Source organism: Drosophila hydei, unplaced genomic scaffold (assembly GCF_003285905.1).
Source record: "Drosophila hydei strain 15085-1641.00,03,60 unplaced genomic scaffold, DhydRS2 tig00000333-arrow-arrow-pilon, whole genome shotgun sequence".
Lineage (NCBI taxonomy): Eukaryota > Metazoa > Arthropoda > Insecta > Diptera > Drosophilidae > Drosophila > Drosophila hydei.
In genome coordinates this window covers 631,149-649,952 of record NW_022045711.1, presented here as the reverse complement: position 1 = coordinate 649,952, position 18,804 = coordinate 631,149, and the positions used below count along the sequence as shown (strand labels likewise).

Here is an 18,804-nt window from a genome sequence, read left to right as displayed (position 1 = left end):
ATTGATGTGGGCTCATCAAAAATGGGAAAATGTTTGGGAACTTGAACAAATGTTCGGCGCAGTTAATAGATATCGCAGTTGTTGTCAGTTGTCGTGACAAACTGTAAAATAGAACAAATGAACAGAAAAAAAACAATAAAAATTGTAGAACTTTTGGGTTTGTATTGGAGACCAATGCATGACTCAGTGGCACACGCCAACCTCACAGAAACAAGTGCATATAACTTGACCATATCGATAGTTATCGATTTTAGTAACATATGATACATACACATGTATAACCTGTACTTTAAAGAATTTTGAGGTCTGACTGATATACTATGCATATATATTGATATATTACTATTATTATTAACACTTGCCATTTATCGATTTTGAGCTTCTTGATAAAAAATGAAAATAATATTATATACAAATTTCGCATCATTTTATGCATTTCACATGACTGCATTTGGTTGAGAATCGATTAATATCAATGAGTAAAACATGTGTCAATTAAAGAAACTTATAGTGCGACAATATTAGCTGTAAAATAATCGTAAATCTTGACATATGGTGACTTGCTTTACGGACTGTAAATTATTTTTGTATCGATTTTATCGATAGGAAAAGACGCGATACGTGTTTTGTGTGCAATACAGAATGACAATTAAATTTGGTTCATACATATTTGAATAAGTAATTCCCATTGCGATATCGATACTTATCGATTTCAAGAAAAGTTGCTTGAAGTCGAATAAAAATTTTACAGCAAAATTTGCATATTAAGTAGAAAGTATTATACGTGTATGTAAGCATCCATATATATATGTATGACGAATATATATTTGGGACACTTAAGACTGATCTATGAGTTGCGCATTTCCAAGTAATTGTTTCTCTAGCTGTGTGTCTCTAGCTGTATCTACATCCGTCTGTCTATCTGTTTTAAGTATCTGACAGTTTTGTCAGCTTTTGTTAGGCATCAATGCAACTGACGTCGCTGCTGGCGTCGCTGTCGCTAGGTCGTTGCAGTGCGAACTCAGTTGAAGGTGATTTAATAATGAGTGCGAACAATGCGCAGCGGCCCAACCCCCGACCCCAGCTACCACATATTCACCATAAGCTTCACCTCCATCACCTCCACCACATCCACCAGCTATGTCTTTTCCTCCATATCTGCCGCTCGTTTGCATTCTCTTCTTCTCTCTCTTTTTGTCTCTCCCTCTCTGCCTCTCTCCCTCTGTCCCTCATCTGTCTTGGCGTCCACGTCCCACGTTATTTTTGCATTTTTCTATTGCACGCTGCATTTTATTTGTGTTTTTGCTGCTTGTTCTTCTTCTTCTTCATCATCATCTCGTTTCTCATTATTTTTATTGTTGCTGCTGCTGTGCTTATAAATAGATATCGTCGCCGTCGCCGTTAATTGCTTCGGCAGTCGCTTTTCATTTTTTTCTTTACTGCCTGTTTTCGTTTTCTTTAATTATAATTCATTACGTATCTGCATTTTATTTATTGGCTGCACTTTTGTTGCTGTTGTTGTGTGTCTTTTAGCGCCCCCTAGCGACGATGTTGCCTATTTTTGCTATTATTATTATTATTATTGTTGTGGTTGCCGCTGCTGTTGCCGTTGCTGTTGCTGTTAGAGATTGCACTTGCCCATGAGCTTTGGCATAGGGGTAGGTCAGCGGCAACGCCGACGATAAATTACGATCATAAAAATATATCTATATATATATATATACATATATATATATTACATATCTAGTTGCATTAGAGTTCAGTTCAATTGATTTAACTTCAGAGAAGACGATTCGAAAAAATCACTGCATTTCCAAGAGAAATTAAGTACAATATGCTCTATCAATATATTTTTTTTTATAATATTTATACCCCGATCCCATTAAAAATTAGAAATCAGGGTTTAATGGTTTTGTGCAAAACAGTAAAACAGAAGCGCCAAGCGCACGCATTTTTCTATTCATGTGCACACATACTTTCAAATGCGTGTATTCTTCTTTATTCCAAGAATCGAAATTGTGATTGAATCATGCTTGAATTATCAGCAGATACTTCAATTCAAATTGGCAACTTCTTGCATAAGCAGTGGAGTGGCGGGGGCAGTTGGGGCGTCGCTCGAAAACGCTAAGTCCTGGCTTCGAGGCAGGCGGGAGGTAAGAGAGGATGTTTTTTGGTCTTTTTTTATTTTTTAATGATGAAGTGGCGGTGTTGGTAGAGTTGATGGGCGTTGCGTAGACAATGTTGGTTAGAATCTTGGAGTCGTAATGTCGACTTTTTTTTGTTGTTTTTTTTTTTAATATTCGATACAAACAATTGAAAATAGGATAGATAGGACTAGGATCAGGGTATTTCCTAGTCGGGCCCCGACTAGAGCTTTCTTACTTGCTTTATAATATATTTCATATTTTTTTATATTTTTTGTATTCACTTGTTTCTATTTGTATGTGTATATTTGTTTAATCTATTTATTTTTATATTATTTTATTATATATTTTTTATATTTGTTTTCATATATTTTTATTTTAATTTTAGTTTTCATTTTAATTTGTATCTTTTTATATTTATGTTTCTTAAATACTTTTTTACGTGATTCTCTCTATATTTTTCGTATCTGCTAGTATTACAGTTGTCTATCGTCGTACAGATTTTTACACTTTGCATTCTATTTATCTCTGTCGGCGGTGATTACATTTGTGGGGGTTTTCAATGTGTGTTTTTTTTTTCAACTTTTTCTATTTTATTTTATTTTTGTTTCTTCTTAATTTAAAAATACGGTACGAGTCGTTCCGTACGACGGGATTTACCCCAAACCACTTAAAAAACACATTCATTGTCTTATGCAATCGAAGGGGGCTTTAGGAGTCGGGAAGGAAGCCGAGGCGTGGCATGACGATTTGATTGGATAGTAATAGAAATATCAGGTGTTTCATTTACTGCTAATGGAATTCAGAAATTAACAAAAGACCACAGCTCCTATGCGACTGAACAGAAAATGATGTGGGAAATATATTTATATATATATATAAATTAATTTGAATAAAAGTTAAGTACATTTAGTTAACAATATTAATAAGGTAAATGTCGATTAAAAGTCGGGTATGCTCGACTAAGAGAACTTATTATATGAACTCATTGTATTTATACACTAAGCCCATTGAATTAAATGAAAATTCAGAATTCGGAATTCACGGCAAATTGTATATAAGGTATATATAAGGTATATCTAGCCACGTTAGTCGTAAGTCTGGATATTTTAGTAAGACAGCTGACTTTATTCTATTCAATGGACATCCAAAGATGGTGTCCGTAAATTTAGTGGTACTGAAACTGAAGCATTTTGACTAAACTTGGAAACAGAGATTCCAGAGTTTATAGCTAAGAGATGGGACCAGATACTTGAATAATGCGGCTATTCCAGGTGTCACAGAGCTGGCACAGGTGAGGCTTTTGGTATAAATAAACAGCATACTGTTAAGATGTGAATTACAGCTGATTACGATTATTATTATTATTATTATTATTATTATTATTATTATTATTATTATTATTATTAGTATTACTATATTTCTTATGCCTATTTATCTTATTTTCTTAGCCGGCAGCAGAGCAACAACTGCGCATAATAAAATCGACCACAAAACAAGCTACAGAGGGGCGGGGCTGAGAGGTGAACGACGCGCGTCAACGACACCCTAAGCTACGGAGCAAGAGAGTGAGCGCGGCAGCGCAGCGAAGATAGAGAGGCATGTGAACAGTTGAACAGTGCACAGTTGCAGCACTAGCAGCGGGCGAGCAGAGGCTCAGTTCACATAACTGTTTTTTGCATTTGTGCGTGTGCTTCTCTCTATGTGTGTGCCGGTCGATAAACAAAAATGACAACAGCAACAACAACAACTGGAAGACTGCGCAGCTGGCAGCAGATAGACCGAGCGCAGTCATTGACGTTGACGTTGACGTCGCTGCTGGCGTCGTTGTCGTCGTCGCGTTTGACTCATTAAATATTTTGCAACCTTGACCGTTCGAGAGCGATTAAAATGTATGCGTCTGTGAGTGTGTGTGGGCATGTGTGTGTGTGTCTTTGTATGCGCGTTATTATTGTTAATTCTGCTGTTGTTGCTGTTGTTGTTTCAGCTTGATTTAAACTGCATGACAAGTCAGTGTAACGCAAACTGTATAACAGATATAAATTATAACTGTCAAATAGCTTGGACTTAATAAAAAAAATGACGCAGATTAAATACCCTGCAAAACAGTTGGCTTAGAAGTGCTTACTGCTATACAATAGCCATATCATATGCAGTAATTCGATCAGATATGGTAAAGCTGAATAGCTAAATAGCTGAATGGAAGACGCAATACCTGAAACAATGCAAGCCCCATCCCCATTATATACTCGCGAACAACGTGTAAAGAACAACAAACAAAATGCAAACGGAACGTTGGGAAATTTTATTTGTTTATGTTTTTATTTATGTTTAAGTATGTTTATGTTTATGTATATATATACATAGTGCATATATATATTTATATATTAAAACGTATGTATGTGTATGTCTGATTCCTATTTCTTTTTGAGATTTTTAATGCCGCCCAAGACTCGAGTTCAATGCAAATGTTTGGACTACAGCAGGAAACGGGGCAGTTATAGAGCGAAGAGAGTTGTGAAAGAAATAGCGAGTGGGAATCATAGAAGTAAACTAAAAAAAATGGAATGCAGAAGCACAAACACAACAGCAACAACGGCACATAGAAAACGACGGGCTGCACTTGCAAAAATTGGTTTTCTTATATATTTTGCAGCCAAAGCTTTTCTATACGATTCAAAATCCAATCAAATTTCATTCATTGCAATCCCATTCCGATTCCCATTCCCATGCTCAAACCCATTCTATGAAACAGCAGCAAAACAGACTGCGCAACGTTTCTTATGACATTCGATTGAAGTCTAATTGCCCGTGCAATTACTATAACTTTTGCTATACTCCCTGCCGTCTCATTAAATGTCCATTAAAAACCCAAAACCCCTTTGAACGTTTAAACACAAATTGAAATGGGTAATTGACGAAGGAGAAAAAATGAAAAGGAGAATGAGACGAGGAAGCGTCTAGTAGAGGGTAGAGGGTGGGTATAGAGAGTAGAGTTCGTAGGGGCTGCGTCTATTGACATCAATCAATTGTCCATTTTGGAACACGCACCAAAAAGCAATCAAAGTTATTTTTAAAACTGAAATACATCAATGATCGTAAAAGCATAGAACTTTCAATACCCTATGTATCTATTACATCTGATATACTCTACATATATAATATAATTGGTCGAAATTGACTGTATATGAACTGCCTTATGTATATAAAAGTATTTACTCAATAAATTAGTTCTCTTGCTTTCATATCATATTTTCCATATCGATTTAATTAACAATCAAAATTTATGTTCACACTATGTATAGATACACATATAAATATTTTGTTTTTCTATTATGCTTCGACTAAGTTATGCAACTTGTATGCCAATTGGCAGGCTATTTGTTAGTCGTGTCCGCACAACTACAGAAATATTACTTTTTTTTGCATGATTTTTTTGTGTCGATTCTCTTAGCTAAACGACCTTTGAAAATTACAAAGTGAAACCCGTTTTCCCTCAAGCCCTAACAAAGTTTTTTTGTGCAAATCTCCCTCCGATCGACTGTCCCCTCTACTCTAACCACTACCCACTCGCTACGCTCCACACTCCTTTCTCCATTCGCCTAACTGCATGTCATGACATTTTCCAGTCGTCGACTTCTTTTGCGGTCGTCCGTTGTGTGCGGCCATTTAGCTCTCTAATTGCTGTCATTCCAACAAAGCAGTGAACGACGGGGAAGAGAAGCGACCTCAACTAGTAACTGTCTGTTTGCTGTTGCTGTTATTCTAATACCCTGTAGTGTGCTTAGCCAAAAGGGTATATTATCTTATATATATAATATTCACTATATAAACAGATAACACATGAAGGGTATTTGTGACTCGGTCACGCCACACGCACACACACACACACACAAACGTGTTATTATCCCCTACTCTTGTCTCGTTGCGGCAGGTCAACAGTGTCAAATTACGTATGATTATTTTTAACTTAATCAACGTGCGTGTTGTGTTTAAACCCCCTCCCACCAAACACCACCAGCCGAAGCACCAATCCTTCATTCCATCCTCCATCTACCATCCTTCTCACTCACCCACACTCACACACTTTTGGCATTGCTTTTAACTTCACTTTGTTCGCTTCAATCACTTGTTCTGCTGCTGCTGTTGCTGTTGCTGTTGCTGTTTTTTCTTCTTCCTCTTCTTCCCTCCTCCGCTTTTTCTTCTTCTTTTGCTGCGCTGCCCACTCTCGCAACACTTCAAGTTAAGTTCACTTCACTCGCTCGCCCGCTTAGTCATCGTCGGTTGTCTTTTTGTCTGTCTGTCTGTCTAGCTGTCTCTCTCTCTCTCTATCCTTCTTTCTCTGTCTCTGTCTTTGTCTTTTAAGTGCTTCCCACTTCTTCGTTTGCCGTAACCGCAAAAACTAGCAACATTATTGAAAAAAAAAAAAAAAAAAAAAAAAAAAAACAAAACATTTTGCGACTTTTGTTTCGCTTTCCGGGTCGCATTTGCTTCAGCTCTTTCGCTCTCTCGCTCGCGCTCACAGACCGCTTTAGTCTCTGTTTGTCTTTCAATTCTGTTACCCATTTATCTACTTCTCTGACGAATATATACCCCTCCTCGCTCCTCTCTTCTAACTATGCTATCATACAATTTCCTTATTTGAATTTAAATCGCTTTTAGATATATGTATGTACATTATATTTATATATATCCATTAACATAATATGTCTCTAGCGTTATTATATAATATTTCATGTTGTGAAGGTCGTCAAATTCTTGACTCAAGACTTTTGATCGAATTCTACGTGAGTTTTCGTACATTTTGTGTTTATTTTTCGGTTATTAATTGTGTTCGGTACGCAAAGGTTGCATAAATACAATAAAACGGAATTTGAAGGCTGACTGCGTGCAATGCTCCATTATAAATGTCTTGGAACGTCCATATTCTACTACGTATAATTTATAGAGTAGCTATTCAACGATTAACAACTGTAGGTTGATATATTAACTTATGTTTGTAGGTATGCATGTATGTGTAACTGTGGGAAATTCCATGGTTAAATACATTTTGGCTGTGAAGTAAAGAGTAGCGAAATAATGCCATTCCCATCAGTTTGCATCTCTGTGTCTCTTTGTCTCTAGCTCTATCTGTCTCTATCTGTCTCTATCTCTCTCTCTCTCTCTCTTTTACTCTCTTTGTCTCTTTTTTCTCTCTTTCTCTTTTATTCTCTGGAGAGAGATTGACGAGGGAATATAGGGTGGAAAGAGAGTTCTTCCCCCTCACTCTCTCTCTCTCTCACTGTCTCAATCAGCTTTCTCTCTTTCGATCTCTCCACCTTTATATTTTTCTCTCACTATCTCGCCTACTCTCTCCCTTATTTTATTTTAATACCTCTCTCTATCTCAATCTCTCTGTATCTTCCTTCCTTTTACTCCTCTTACTGTCTCTCCTCTCTCTGTATTTCTACAACTTTCACGCAGCACATCTTTTCAACCCTGCCTTTCTCCGCGTTATTCTCTATATAATGCATAATAATACAAAAATTGGTTCAATTCCCTTATCAGCATTATACATATAGTAGTAGTTCTTCCCTCCGGGCTTATCTCGCTCGCATTGCAACAATTTGGGTTGCGGACGATTCGCGTCGACCCTTATCGACTGTAGCCAAAAGGCGATGAGAGGCTAGCGGGGCTGTTCCAATAGACCCAAAACAGGAAATGAGTTTCTAGTGTGGATCGGGGCATAGTACATGAATACGTAAACATATATAGTATATATACATATATATGTTTTTTAAATCATTTTAGTATATGTATTTTTAGTGAAGTCTTCATATATAGATGAAATTTCAAAACACGATTAAATATCCTCAATCTCTCTCTATCGCTCTCTTTATATCTCTCTCTGAATTGAAATATCTGTATAGAAGTCTTTTGCTTGACAAACAACTAAATGAGTTGATCAGGATCCGTCCATCAATCCGTCTATAACCTGTATTTCCTCTTCTTCAGAACACTCTTACTTCCTTTACTTTTTATAGGACTATTGTTCACATTGCACACTCTTCTTATTTTTGATTGAACAACGCCATATAAATTGTAGATTCTTCATAATTAAATAATTGTTAATACGACCTAAAGTCAACTCAAAATCCTATGGAACACGCTAGTTCTTTTATTTCTTAGATCTTCTTTAGAATGCAATATAGATCAGATTAGATTAGATTAGATTAGACTATATATATACATAGATATATAGCTATATAAAGATATAGCTATATTAGATAGATAGCTATATAACGATTAGATTGTATATATAGATATAGATAGGCTAGATTACATAAAAAATCAACTAAAGCTTAGGCTAGACAATGTCGCTGACAGGTCAGCGAGCGTCTACTGCAGATGCGATTCTTATGTATTATATAATATTTATAAGTATATATATATATATAAATCACCTATGAATTTGTGTGCCACTCGCGATGCGCTGCGGATACGACATATTGGCAACTTGTTGCTGTTGCTGCTGTTGCTGCTTTTGCTGCTGTTGCGTCGCTTTATTCTGCTGCTGCTGTTGATTAGTTGCTGCTGTCTGTTGCTGCTGCTGCTGATGCTGTTGCTGTTGCTGATGATGATGTAGATGATGGGACGTTGGTCCATTATCATGCACTTGATGGGACGCAGCAGCGTTGCCTGCTGCTGCGCTGTGTTGCTGCTGATTGCTGGCAATACGTTGCTGTTGTTGTTGTTGCTGCTGCTGATGATGATGGTGATGGTGATGGTGATGAAGTTGTTGCTGATGTTGCTGCTGTTGCTGTTGATGTTGCTGTTGCTGCTGGTGTTGCTGATGTTGCTGCTGCTGCTGTTGTCCACCGTTTGTGGCGTTGTTTGTGGGCGGCGGAGCACCGACCTGCACTGAAGAGGAGCGTATAGCTGCTTCCATTTCATGCCGAACTCTTTTGGCTTAAACACTTGTTGTTCCGCCCAGAAGTAGTAGTTGTTGTCGTTGCTTTTGCTGCTTCTACTGTTTCATATGTAATGTTGCTACTGCTGTTGTTTTTATCACTGAGCTGCTCGCATGCAACAACATTGCACTGCAACATATTCACAACATGAGCAATTGTTTCTGTTTTCTCGTTTTTGTTGCTCACACTACAATTGTTGTTGTTGTTATTATTACTAGTATTACTATTATTATTATTATTATTATTTTTATTATTGTTGCTGCTGTTGCGGTTGTTGCTGCTGTTGTTGTTGCTGTCAATAAAACAGCAACAACATTTAGCTTGCGCGCTTAAGAGACGCCATGCAGCAGCTGCTGCACTTGTATTTCGAGTTGTTGTTGTTGTTTAACGTTGTTTGTTTTACCATATATGATCTGCTGTTGTTGCTGCTGCAGCTGCTGTTGTTGTTGTTGTTTTTTTTTTTTTTGTTGTTGTATTACTATATTAAACATTTGCCTATTTACACACACACTGCGACTGCTGCAAAAAGAAAAAAAACTCTTGTAATTTTTTTGGCACAGACACACACACACAAAGGCAGAAAGAGAGAGAGTGACAGAGAGAGTGAGGGTAAGTGGTTGCAGTTAAGTTTGGCAACGTTGCACGCGCGCGCCTTGTTGCCAATTTGCAATTTGCACACGCGCTCTCTTCGTTGTTGGTTTTGTTGTTGCACGAAAACAAAACAAAAAAATCACATAAAAAAAATGTATTTAGAAACTTGCAAAAAAAAAAACATTTTGAAACAATATATTATTTTATATTATTTTTTTTTACTGCTAGTTAGTGCTAACATTTGAGAAAACTTTTTTTGTTTTATTTATTTATAAATTTTGTTTTGCTAGCGAAAAAAAAACGGATGACACATATTAAGGCGGCGATGGGCGTGTTTCAGCTATATATATATATATGTGTGTGTGTATGTGTGTCGATTAACAAGTTAATTAGTTAGTTTTTTCTTTTTTGCAAAAATTTTCCATTAATTAACAACTTTTGCGCACATTTTGAATTAATTTATTTGTTGTTATCATTGGCATTTTTGTTTTATTTTATTTTATTTTATTTTATTTTATTTTATTTTATTTTATTTTATTTTATTTAATTTTTTTGCTTTTTTGCTTTTGCTTTCTACTGGCTTTACCAGCTGCTTTATCACAGGAAAACTTAAAAAAAATGTATTTCAACACAAAACAAAAAGTTTTTTCTTCTTTCTTTTCCTGCTTATTTTCGCATTTCAATTGCCGTCCATACAATCTGCAAAGAGAGAACGCGAGAAAAGAGAACAAAGCAAAACGTTTGATTAGTTGCCAAATTCGATAAAGATATAGACAAGACATAGCAATAGGTAAAGAGTATGCATGTATATATGTGTATGTATATTTGTATATGCGTGTATATGTATTAAGATGCATATTTACAATTTGTCAAGCAACTCTTTACACACTGAAGACAAATACAACTTTTGTCATTAGATGCAAAATTAATGCAAAATGAATATTCATATCAACGAAATTTGTTTAATGCTTTATTGATTTACAATAAGTTTTGAATAAAATTATAATAAAAATAGCGCAAAACTAAAAAAAAAACAGGCAAAATTGAAGAAAAGTTCACAGGTGGGCGTTAAAAATGTATGCTTTTATTGGTAAATGCAGAAATGCGCTTTAATTTTTGTAAACATGATTAATCAGCCGGTAAAATATTGGAATAACATTATATTTTGCGACGATACAAGTATCAATGCTCCATCCCAATTATCTTGGAAAGCAGAACTATAATATTAATTATACAATTTAAAAAACTTTCGGCTATGATTTGGGAGGTCCGTCTCTAGCTGAGTTGAAGAACTCGAATGTATAGAGGACACCATGAATGTCTCAAGATTTTAAAGATGAATTGAAAAAGTGCAAAAACGCTTGACTTGTTAAATGTTAAATAAAAGAAGGCAAAATTGTAAACTCCATCAATACAATGATTAAGAAGATTAATTGTGGCAACGTTCTTGATACGCTACCTCAGTGTGCCGATCTGAACCCCACTGAATAATTATGGGTATACCCAAAGAAATTAGGGAGAAAACGAGATTCAAGAAACCGCACACCACTGAACGCTGCTATCCTAGAAGAGTGGCAAAATATCCCTCTTGAATACTAATTAAGTTGCTCAATTCCATGAGACAATACCTCCAGCATGTATTAACTGCTATAAATATTAAAATTAGCATCATTTGTTTTCTATTTTAAGCTAAGAACAAAGTGTTTTGTGTAAACAGCTTAAAAATAAGTCATTTTTGTTTTTGTTGTTTATTTTGTTATACATTGCTACTTTTTTTTATAATTTAACGCAATATATATTATTAAATAGTTTAGCATTAAAAATTCTTAATTTGTATTTAAGCCGATTTATTTTGCATCCAAAGACAATAATAGTATTTTTTCGCAGTGTGTAAAGTGTTTCTTGAGAAACTGTATATCGAGATAAGTTGGCTCAATTTGAATAGAATATAGAGGGTGAAAGAATATATAGACATAAGTTATGACACATCTATGATTGAAAATTTCCAGGTATTTAGTCTGCGATATATATAGTATATGTATACAACAGCCTTCTTTATCTATCTAAGTGAATCTATCTGAAAAAATATCGTATATAACCCAGATCTGGACTAAACATATTAACACTCATATATATAATATATATATATATATATATATATATATATATATATATATATATAAAATTATTGTACACTGTACAGAATATAAACAAAATCGATTATCTTACCTTCTGTATATTATAGAAATTCGTAATTTTTAATTTACACATTTCTTTTTAAATATACTTTAAATAAACACATAACATAACAATAAAGTTTTTTTTTTAAATTTATTTAACAATAAATTTGATTTTCAACCGACAGCGATAGATACATAAATATTTCATTCATATTTATATCTGGCACACACACACACACACACACACATTAGTATGTGTGTATTACACATAACTTTAATCGTTATCACATATCGATCAGCAGCTATGTTTGATAAGCGGAATATTAACTGATAAGCCAAAGAATTTACGAGTTCATATCAGTAGCAAACGGAAAACTCTTGAATTAAAGTCCAAAGTTAGACAACAAAAAGAAAAAACCAACAACTTCACTAACTCCATCTCTGGTGCTTTTTCACTCACTCTTTCGCTTTCTTTTTCACTCTCGTAGGCTAATTTTCGAAGTATTTGCGGTATTCCCAGATGCCCGCAGCAGCTTTACAGAGATATTTACGCGTGTTGCCTACGTGAAAAACAGAAAACAGAAATCAGAAGCAGCAGCAGAAAGTAGCAGCAGCAACAACATCAAAATACATATCATAAAACACACGAAGCAGAAACGGCAAAAAAAGCTCTGCCAGTGTCGACAAACTGGAAACTGAAATAATAAAGCTTGGCAAGGCAACAGCGCACGGTCACATGTTTTGCTGGCGCTGCTAAGCGCTACCGCTGAGCCGCCGACGCTGTTACTGCTGCTGGTCAGCAACATTTTTGTTATTGTTGTTGCGTTTAATGAAAGCAATTAAACTGCACAGCCACAAATAAATAAAAACAATAACAATTAACAGCTGCCAGGCACCAACAACAATTCGCAATGCACACACAGCAGCGCGCGTATAGCTTAGCAACTTCTAGTAAATTTAATTCACACTATGAAAATTGCACAGAAATTGGATTGAATTTAAGCAAATGGCAAAAACATTCATGTACACATACACACACTCATAAACAGACGAAAATTAAGCACAAATTCCACAAACAAGCAAAAAAAAAAAATCAGCCAAGCGTCGCAATGACCAAAAGCCACGCAAAAGCGTTGCTGCTCGGCAGCAATAAAAATATATTCAGATCCAACAAGACATGCAGCGTTGCCGCACTTCACAGAAAGAAAAAGACAGAAAATAAGCAGAAAAAAACTTAAGCACGCGTAAGATTAAAGTAGCGTCAACGGCGGCAGCGACGCAAGCGTCGAACCAGCCAAATGCGCTGTTGACAATTTTCAGCAGCCCCAGCGCAAACAAATTAATAAAAATAACAACACACGCACACATCCAACAGCAACGGCAACAACAACACGCAGCAGTAGACGACAATATGAAAAGAGGCTTAAAACTATACGCAGCCAGCATCGATGCCAACAGCGTTATAATAATAATAATAATAATAATAGCATAAAAAGAAATTATAAAAAAAAAGCCAACTCGAAGCAAAAGCAAAACAACGAAGAAAAAATTTTGCCGCTGCTGCCTCGACACAACATCTGCCTGTTATGAGCAAAAGAGAGACAGAAAGCACCGTGCGCAAACAAACGAAGTAGAATACAAGAATGACAGAGAGAGAGAGAGAGAGTAAGCAAACGAACAAACGGTTTTGTCGTTCGTTCGGACTGTCTGACAAGCAGTCGGTGCGCCGGTCGGTCGTTCAGTCGGTCGGTCGGTCGTTGGCGTCACAAAAGGGGAGGAAGCGGGTGAGCTGTGCGCCACTGTTGAGGTTGAGCAAAAACAGAGAGCAACAACGCGGGAACTTGAACATATACATACACACATATATATATATATATATATATATATATATATATATATATATATATATACATGTATATATATTTATATATATATATATATATCTTAATATATATACATTTGTATGTGCAAGTATATAAATATATATATATATATGTTCATTTATATATAACCATACAACTGCAAAGCAAGCAGCAGGCAGCGATATTGCTGCGCAGCAAAGTTGTACGACGTTGTTCGTGTATTGGTTATGCGGCGCGCGGGTGACGCAACAGCAAGTGTAAGGCGGCGGGCAGGCCGTTGGCAACTGAATCCGAAACATATACATATACATGCACAAGCGATTCACACATACAACTACAAACGCAAATGGCAGGCACAAAACTCGCAACGTCATAACAAGACAAAATGAAAGAGCGAGTAAGCAAACGAACGAAAGCACGAACGGATGAACGACCAACCGCCAGACGGGCAGCCAGACCGAACGTGAGACCGTACGACCGAACGGCAAACAGTCGGTGAGCCGTGCATAGTGACGTGCACAAAAATCCGAATAGCAGCGCAGCAAACCTATACTTGCCTGTGTTGCTGTCGTTGCATGCCTGTGTGTGTGTGTGTGTTCATGTGTATGTGTACATGTGTATTGTAAGTGTGTCTGTGTCTGCGCATGTATATGAAAAATGATAGGAGACGTAAAAGCAAACGAGTCTAACGAGTAAAACGTAGCAATAAACACACGACGAACGGTTGATGGAAGCGAAGGGGCAAGGGGTGCGCGGGTGCGCAAGGTGAAACGTAAAAAAATACCGTGTGTAAGAAGCAGCCGACAAGCACACGCACACACATACACACATGGGCACATGCACGTATTTTTACACGGTGACCGTATAATAATAATAATTGTGGAGCATTGGCGCGCTGGCATAAAGTCCGCACATATACATATACACCTCTGCCTGTGTGTGCTTCGTGTGGGCGTCATCACAAGAGACGGCAGCAGCAGCTACAAATATGTACAGTAAAATATTCACAACGCCAAAAACGAAAAGGCAAATTGAGAAGAAACGAAATGAAAAAAGTAAACGAAATAAAATGAAAAGAAAAAAGCTAAACGTAACGAAAAAAAAAATCACGAGTAGGCCGAAAGCAATTTATTTGAGATAGCGCCCCAGCCAGCGCCGACGTTCTGCTCTGCCCGCTGCCTGATGCCCATTTTTCGATCGCTGCTCTGCTGCTGTTGTTTGGCTGCTTTTTGCTCGCCTCTGCTGCTGCTCTGCTGCCGTGGAGCGAAGTATTGATTTTTCGTTCAAGCTTTAATTTAGTGCGCCAGCTTTTATTTTTATTTTTATTTATTTTTTTTTTTATATACATATACTTTTAGTGCTGCTGTATGTGTGTGCGCTGTTTTTGTTGCGTGTGTTTTTATCAGTTATTACACTAGTAGTAGTTGTTGTTGTTATTATTATTATTGCTGTTGTTGCCTCTCTCGTACATATTTTATGATTTTTGTTGCTTTTGTACAGAAATAAGCGCATGTGAACGCGACGCATGGAAAACGTGTTTTCAGCCAGAAAATGTGTCGTAGGTTTTGCCTGCGTTTCTGTATGTATGAGTGCGTCTATGTGTTTTTTTTTTAGCTTTCACAACACAACGCAAGATTCGCATGCCTCTCCTCTCTTTCCCCTGTGTCTCTCCTCTCTCGCTCTCACTCACCTCTTTAACATGTTCATCATTATCATCTTCTGCAGCTGCAGCTGCTGCTTCCTCTTGCAAAGTGCAACAGTAAGAAGCAGCACAACAACAACAATGGCAAAACGCATATGCAGCACACATGTGCAACTGCTGCGCGTATGTGGGAGTAGCTGGATAGCAAGGGGCGGATGGGTGTCCGCAACATTTTAGTGGGGGTTGCTGCAACACACGCACTCAGACACACACATGTTGCCTGGCAACACACAGCTACTGTTCCCATTGTACAGCAACAACAACCGCAATATATATAAGTATATATAGCCCGATATCTCTCGCATCTCATCATTCTATTCTATTCTAGCCGCACTTTACAAAATTATACAATTTATCAATTTATGGCAAGTGTGAAAGATTCTATTTACCGCTGCACATGTATTGCATATCTATAATAAACATATGGACAACATCGCTCGATTCATCCATTATAATTATTTAATTTGCTACACATACACATTTGTGCATATATACAGCTTTAATATACATTGTGTTCTATACTACATAGAGAATGCTCAGCTATAGTAGAATCTCTCTCTCTCCGTCTATCTCACTTCCTCTTACATCCTAAACGAACTTATATTCTAAGTCTCATAAAAACTTTCAGCTTTAACGGTAGCTTAGAATACTAATGGATTGCTATAAAAAAAATATAATAAAAACAGAACAAAAACAAAACAAAAATTCCAAATATTATAGCAAAATCTCCCAGCTGTAAAATGACAAAAAACAACACAACAAAGTAAATAAAATAAAAAACTAAACTTAATGACATAACGTGTTTAAAAATAATAATGGAAAAAGAAAGAGCTGTCAAATGGGTTTTTTTTCTATTTAATATGCTAGAATTTTTAAAGCTACAGAAGAAAAGGGAAAAATTCGTTAAAAGTTACGAGTCTAATGCAACCCTTAAATAAAAGACATTAAATGAGGGTTAGCGTGTTCTAGACTTTTACATTTCCGTTTATTCATACCCTACACTATATATTTGTTGAGTCGTCTACCTGAACTCGATATTCTTAAAACAAACTATATATATACATATATATACATATATATATATATATATATATATATATATATATATATATATATATATATATATATATATATATATATATATATATATATATATATATATATTTAGACAGTTTTATGTCTACCTGTCTGATTAAAAAACATTCCAAATATGATTAGTGCTTTATCATTTTTGATATTTCAAATTATCATTTTAGCAGTCATTATACTTAATTTTCTTCTTTTTTGTGCTCACTTTATTCTCAGTCTATTTAAATGCCATTCACTAGCGCATATTGATTTTTTTCGCTTGTAGAAAACAGTTAAGCAATTTGTATTATTTCTTGTGCTTTTCTTTTCTGCTATTTTCGGGCATTGCTGAAATTTGGCAACGTTGCATTCGATGTGTTGTTTTTGCTGCTTCTGCTGCTGCTGCTGCTCCTTTGCCTTTATTCGTTATTTGCTCTCTCGCACTCACTCACTTTCGCTCCCTCTCTCATACTCTTTTGCTCTCACGGCAACGCAACGTCCTTGTGACGTTTTTTTCCCCTTACGGCAATTGCGACGTCAAAAATTAACTGCAATTTGAGAGGCCTCTGCTCCCCCGCCTCTCTTACTTAGCATGCATCCAACCACCCACTCACCTACGGGCACATCCATGTCCAGCTCTTCATAGAATAGATAATGCACACGTATACTCGAATGCCTGTCTGCCTCTGTGCATGTACGTGTGTATGTGTATTGTTGTTGATTGGTCGACGCTTCGCGTAAAATATGCAAACTAAATTACAGCATTTTAAGCCGTATGCCCATTTATTTATGGCATGCACGGTGGCGCCCCCTGCCGGCCGGCATGCGCTAGATTCTACAGTTATTTCAACGTTTATTCATCATGTGTATGTGTATGTGTGCGCCACACCCACTTGACAGCAGCCGCCCTTCTTCGCACAACCGAGTAATCGAAAACCCAAAATAACACAAAAACAACAACACAGAAAGAACGGAACGTCATTAAGAAACGGAAAGAGTAACAAGGCGTGATGCAGGAGCAGCTGAAGTGGGAGAGAGCACAAGTAACTGTCACTTGACATTTTAATGGAATTTTTATGTTTTCGCTGCGGCCAACAACAACAAAAAGAAGAAAAACAAGAAGAGCCACCAAAAATTTAGCCAATTGACACTGTGACTGATGCGCAAAGAAAATCAAGTGTTAATTACGATCATATGTCTGTCAAATATCATAAGAACAAAATTCCAAGTTAAAAACTAAAAAAAAACTGGACATTCGTTACAAATAAATTATATCGACAGGCGAACGGATAGTTCGATTCGAAATATATATAATCATATGCTAGTCTGTATGACAAAAGTACAATATGATCTCTGTCTTCGATAAACTATACTTTATATACAATGCTATATATTTATAGTTTCTTGATCCTACACTATTGTCCAGGAATCATCATATCAGCTCGAAATCAAAGCTCATAGAGCAAAAAGGATCAACCATATATATAGAAAAACTATTATTATCGATGCCAACCCGAATCAAAGTTAATTTGTTTTTTAGTTGTAAGACTTAAGGTAATCAATATACTGATTATTATTAGAAAAGTTACTGATGTACGAAGACATCATGTATAAAGTGTATACAGTAGGTTCGAATATATGTACAGCCAATGCATGTACAGCTATGCTCAAAAAAATAGTAGTTCGACGGAGCACTAAATGTTGTACAGCAAAATTTTATGATAAACACAATATTTTTGAAACGTATATTTTTTTTGATTGTAAACTTAGAAAAATGTGAGTCGTTAAAAAAAAATAGTAGTGGCTACTAAGAAAGAAAAAAAAAATTGTAACATCAGTCTAATTTAATTTCTCCCATTATTATAACTTGATCCCATTGAAAATTGGAAATCAGGGTCTAATGGTTTTGTGCAAATGTGTGTAACAGGCAGAAGGAGGCGTGACAGACCCCATAAATTATATATATATATTTTTTTGATCAGGACGACAAGTTATTAAATTATATCTCGTACGGCTTCAGAGTTACGAGTTTCCAAATTTTGTATTTAGTTTTATGTATTTTTTATACAATTTTGATTTTTCTTGGATTTTGATTAATGGCTCCTAATTTCCCTAAACTCTTAAAATGTAAATTCAGCTGGAAAAAGGGCCAAAACGTGAAGTTTGCATTTCACTCAAGCCAATAGAATATTTAGATCATATGCACAAAATTTCACCAAAATCCATTAAGTAAAACAGAAGTTATTAAACCAAACGTTTGGTCAATTTGCAAAAGCACATGTATAAGCAGTATACGTGTGCACACAT

At 36.1% G+C, this 18,804-nt stretch overlaps 1 protein-coding gene across 1 annotated transcript in view; it reads right to left on the bottom strand.

The window, feature by feature from the left end:
* The window catches only part of LOC111602422, a 49,302-nt gene extending 40,599 nt beyond the window's left edge, over nt 1–8,703 (bottom strand). The window contains 1 exon segment of the mRNA XM_030224014.1: nt 8,588–8,703. Within this exon segment, the coding sequence (XP_030079874.1) occupies nt 8,588–8,631 (44 nt within the window). The 5' untranslated portion in view covers nt 8,632–8,703.
* Nucleotides 8,704–18,804: the final 10,101 nt, after the last annotated feature.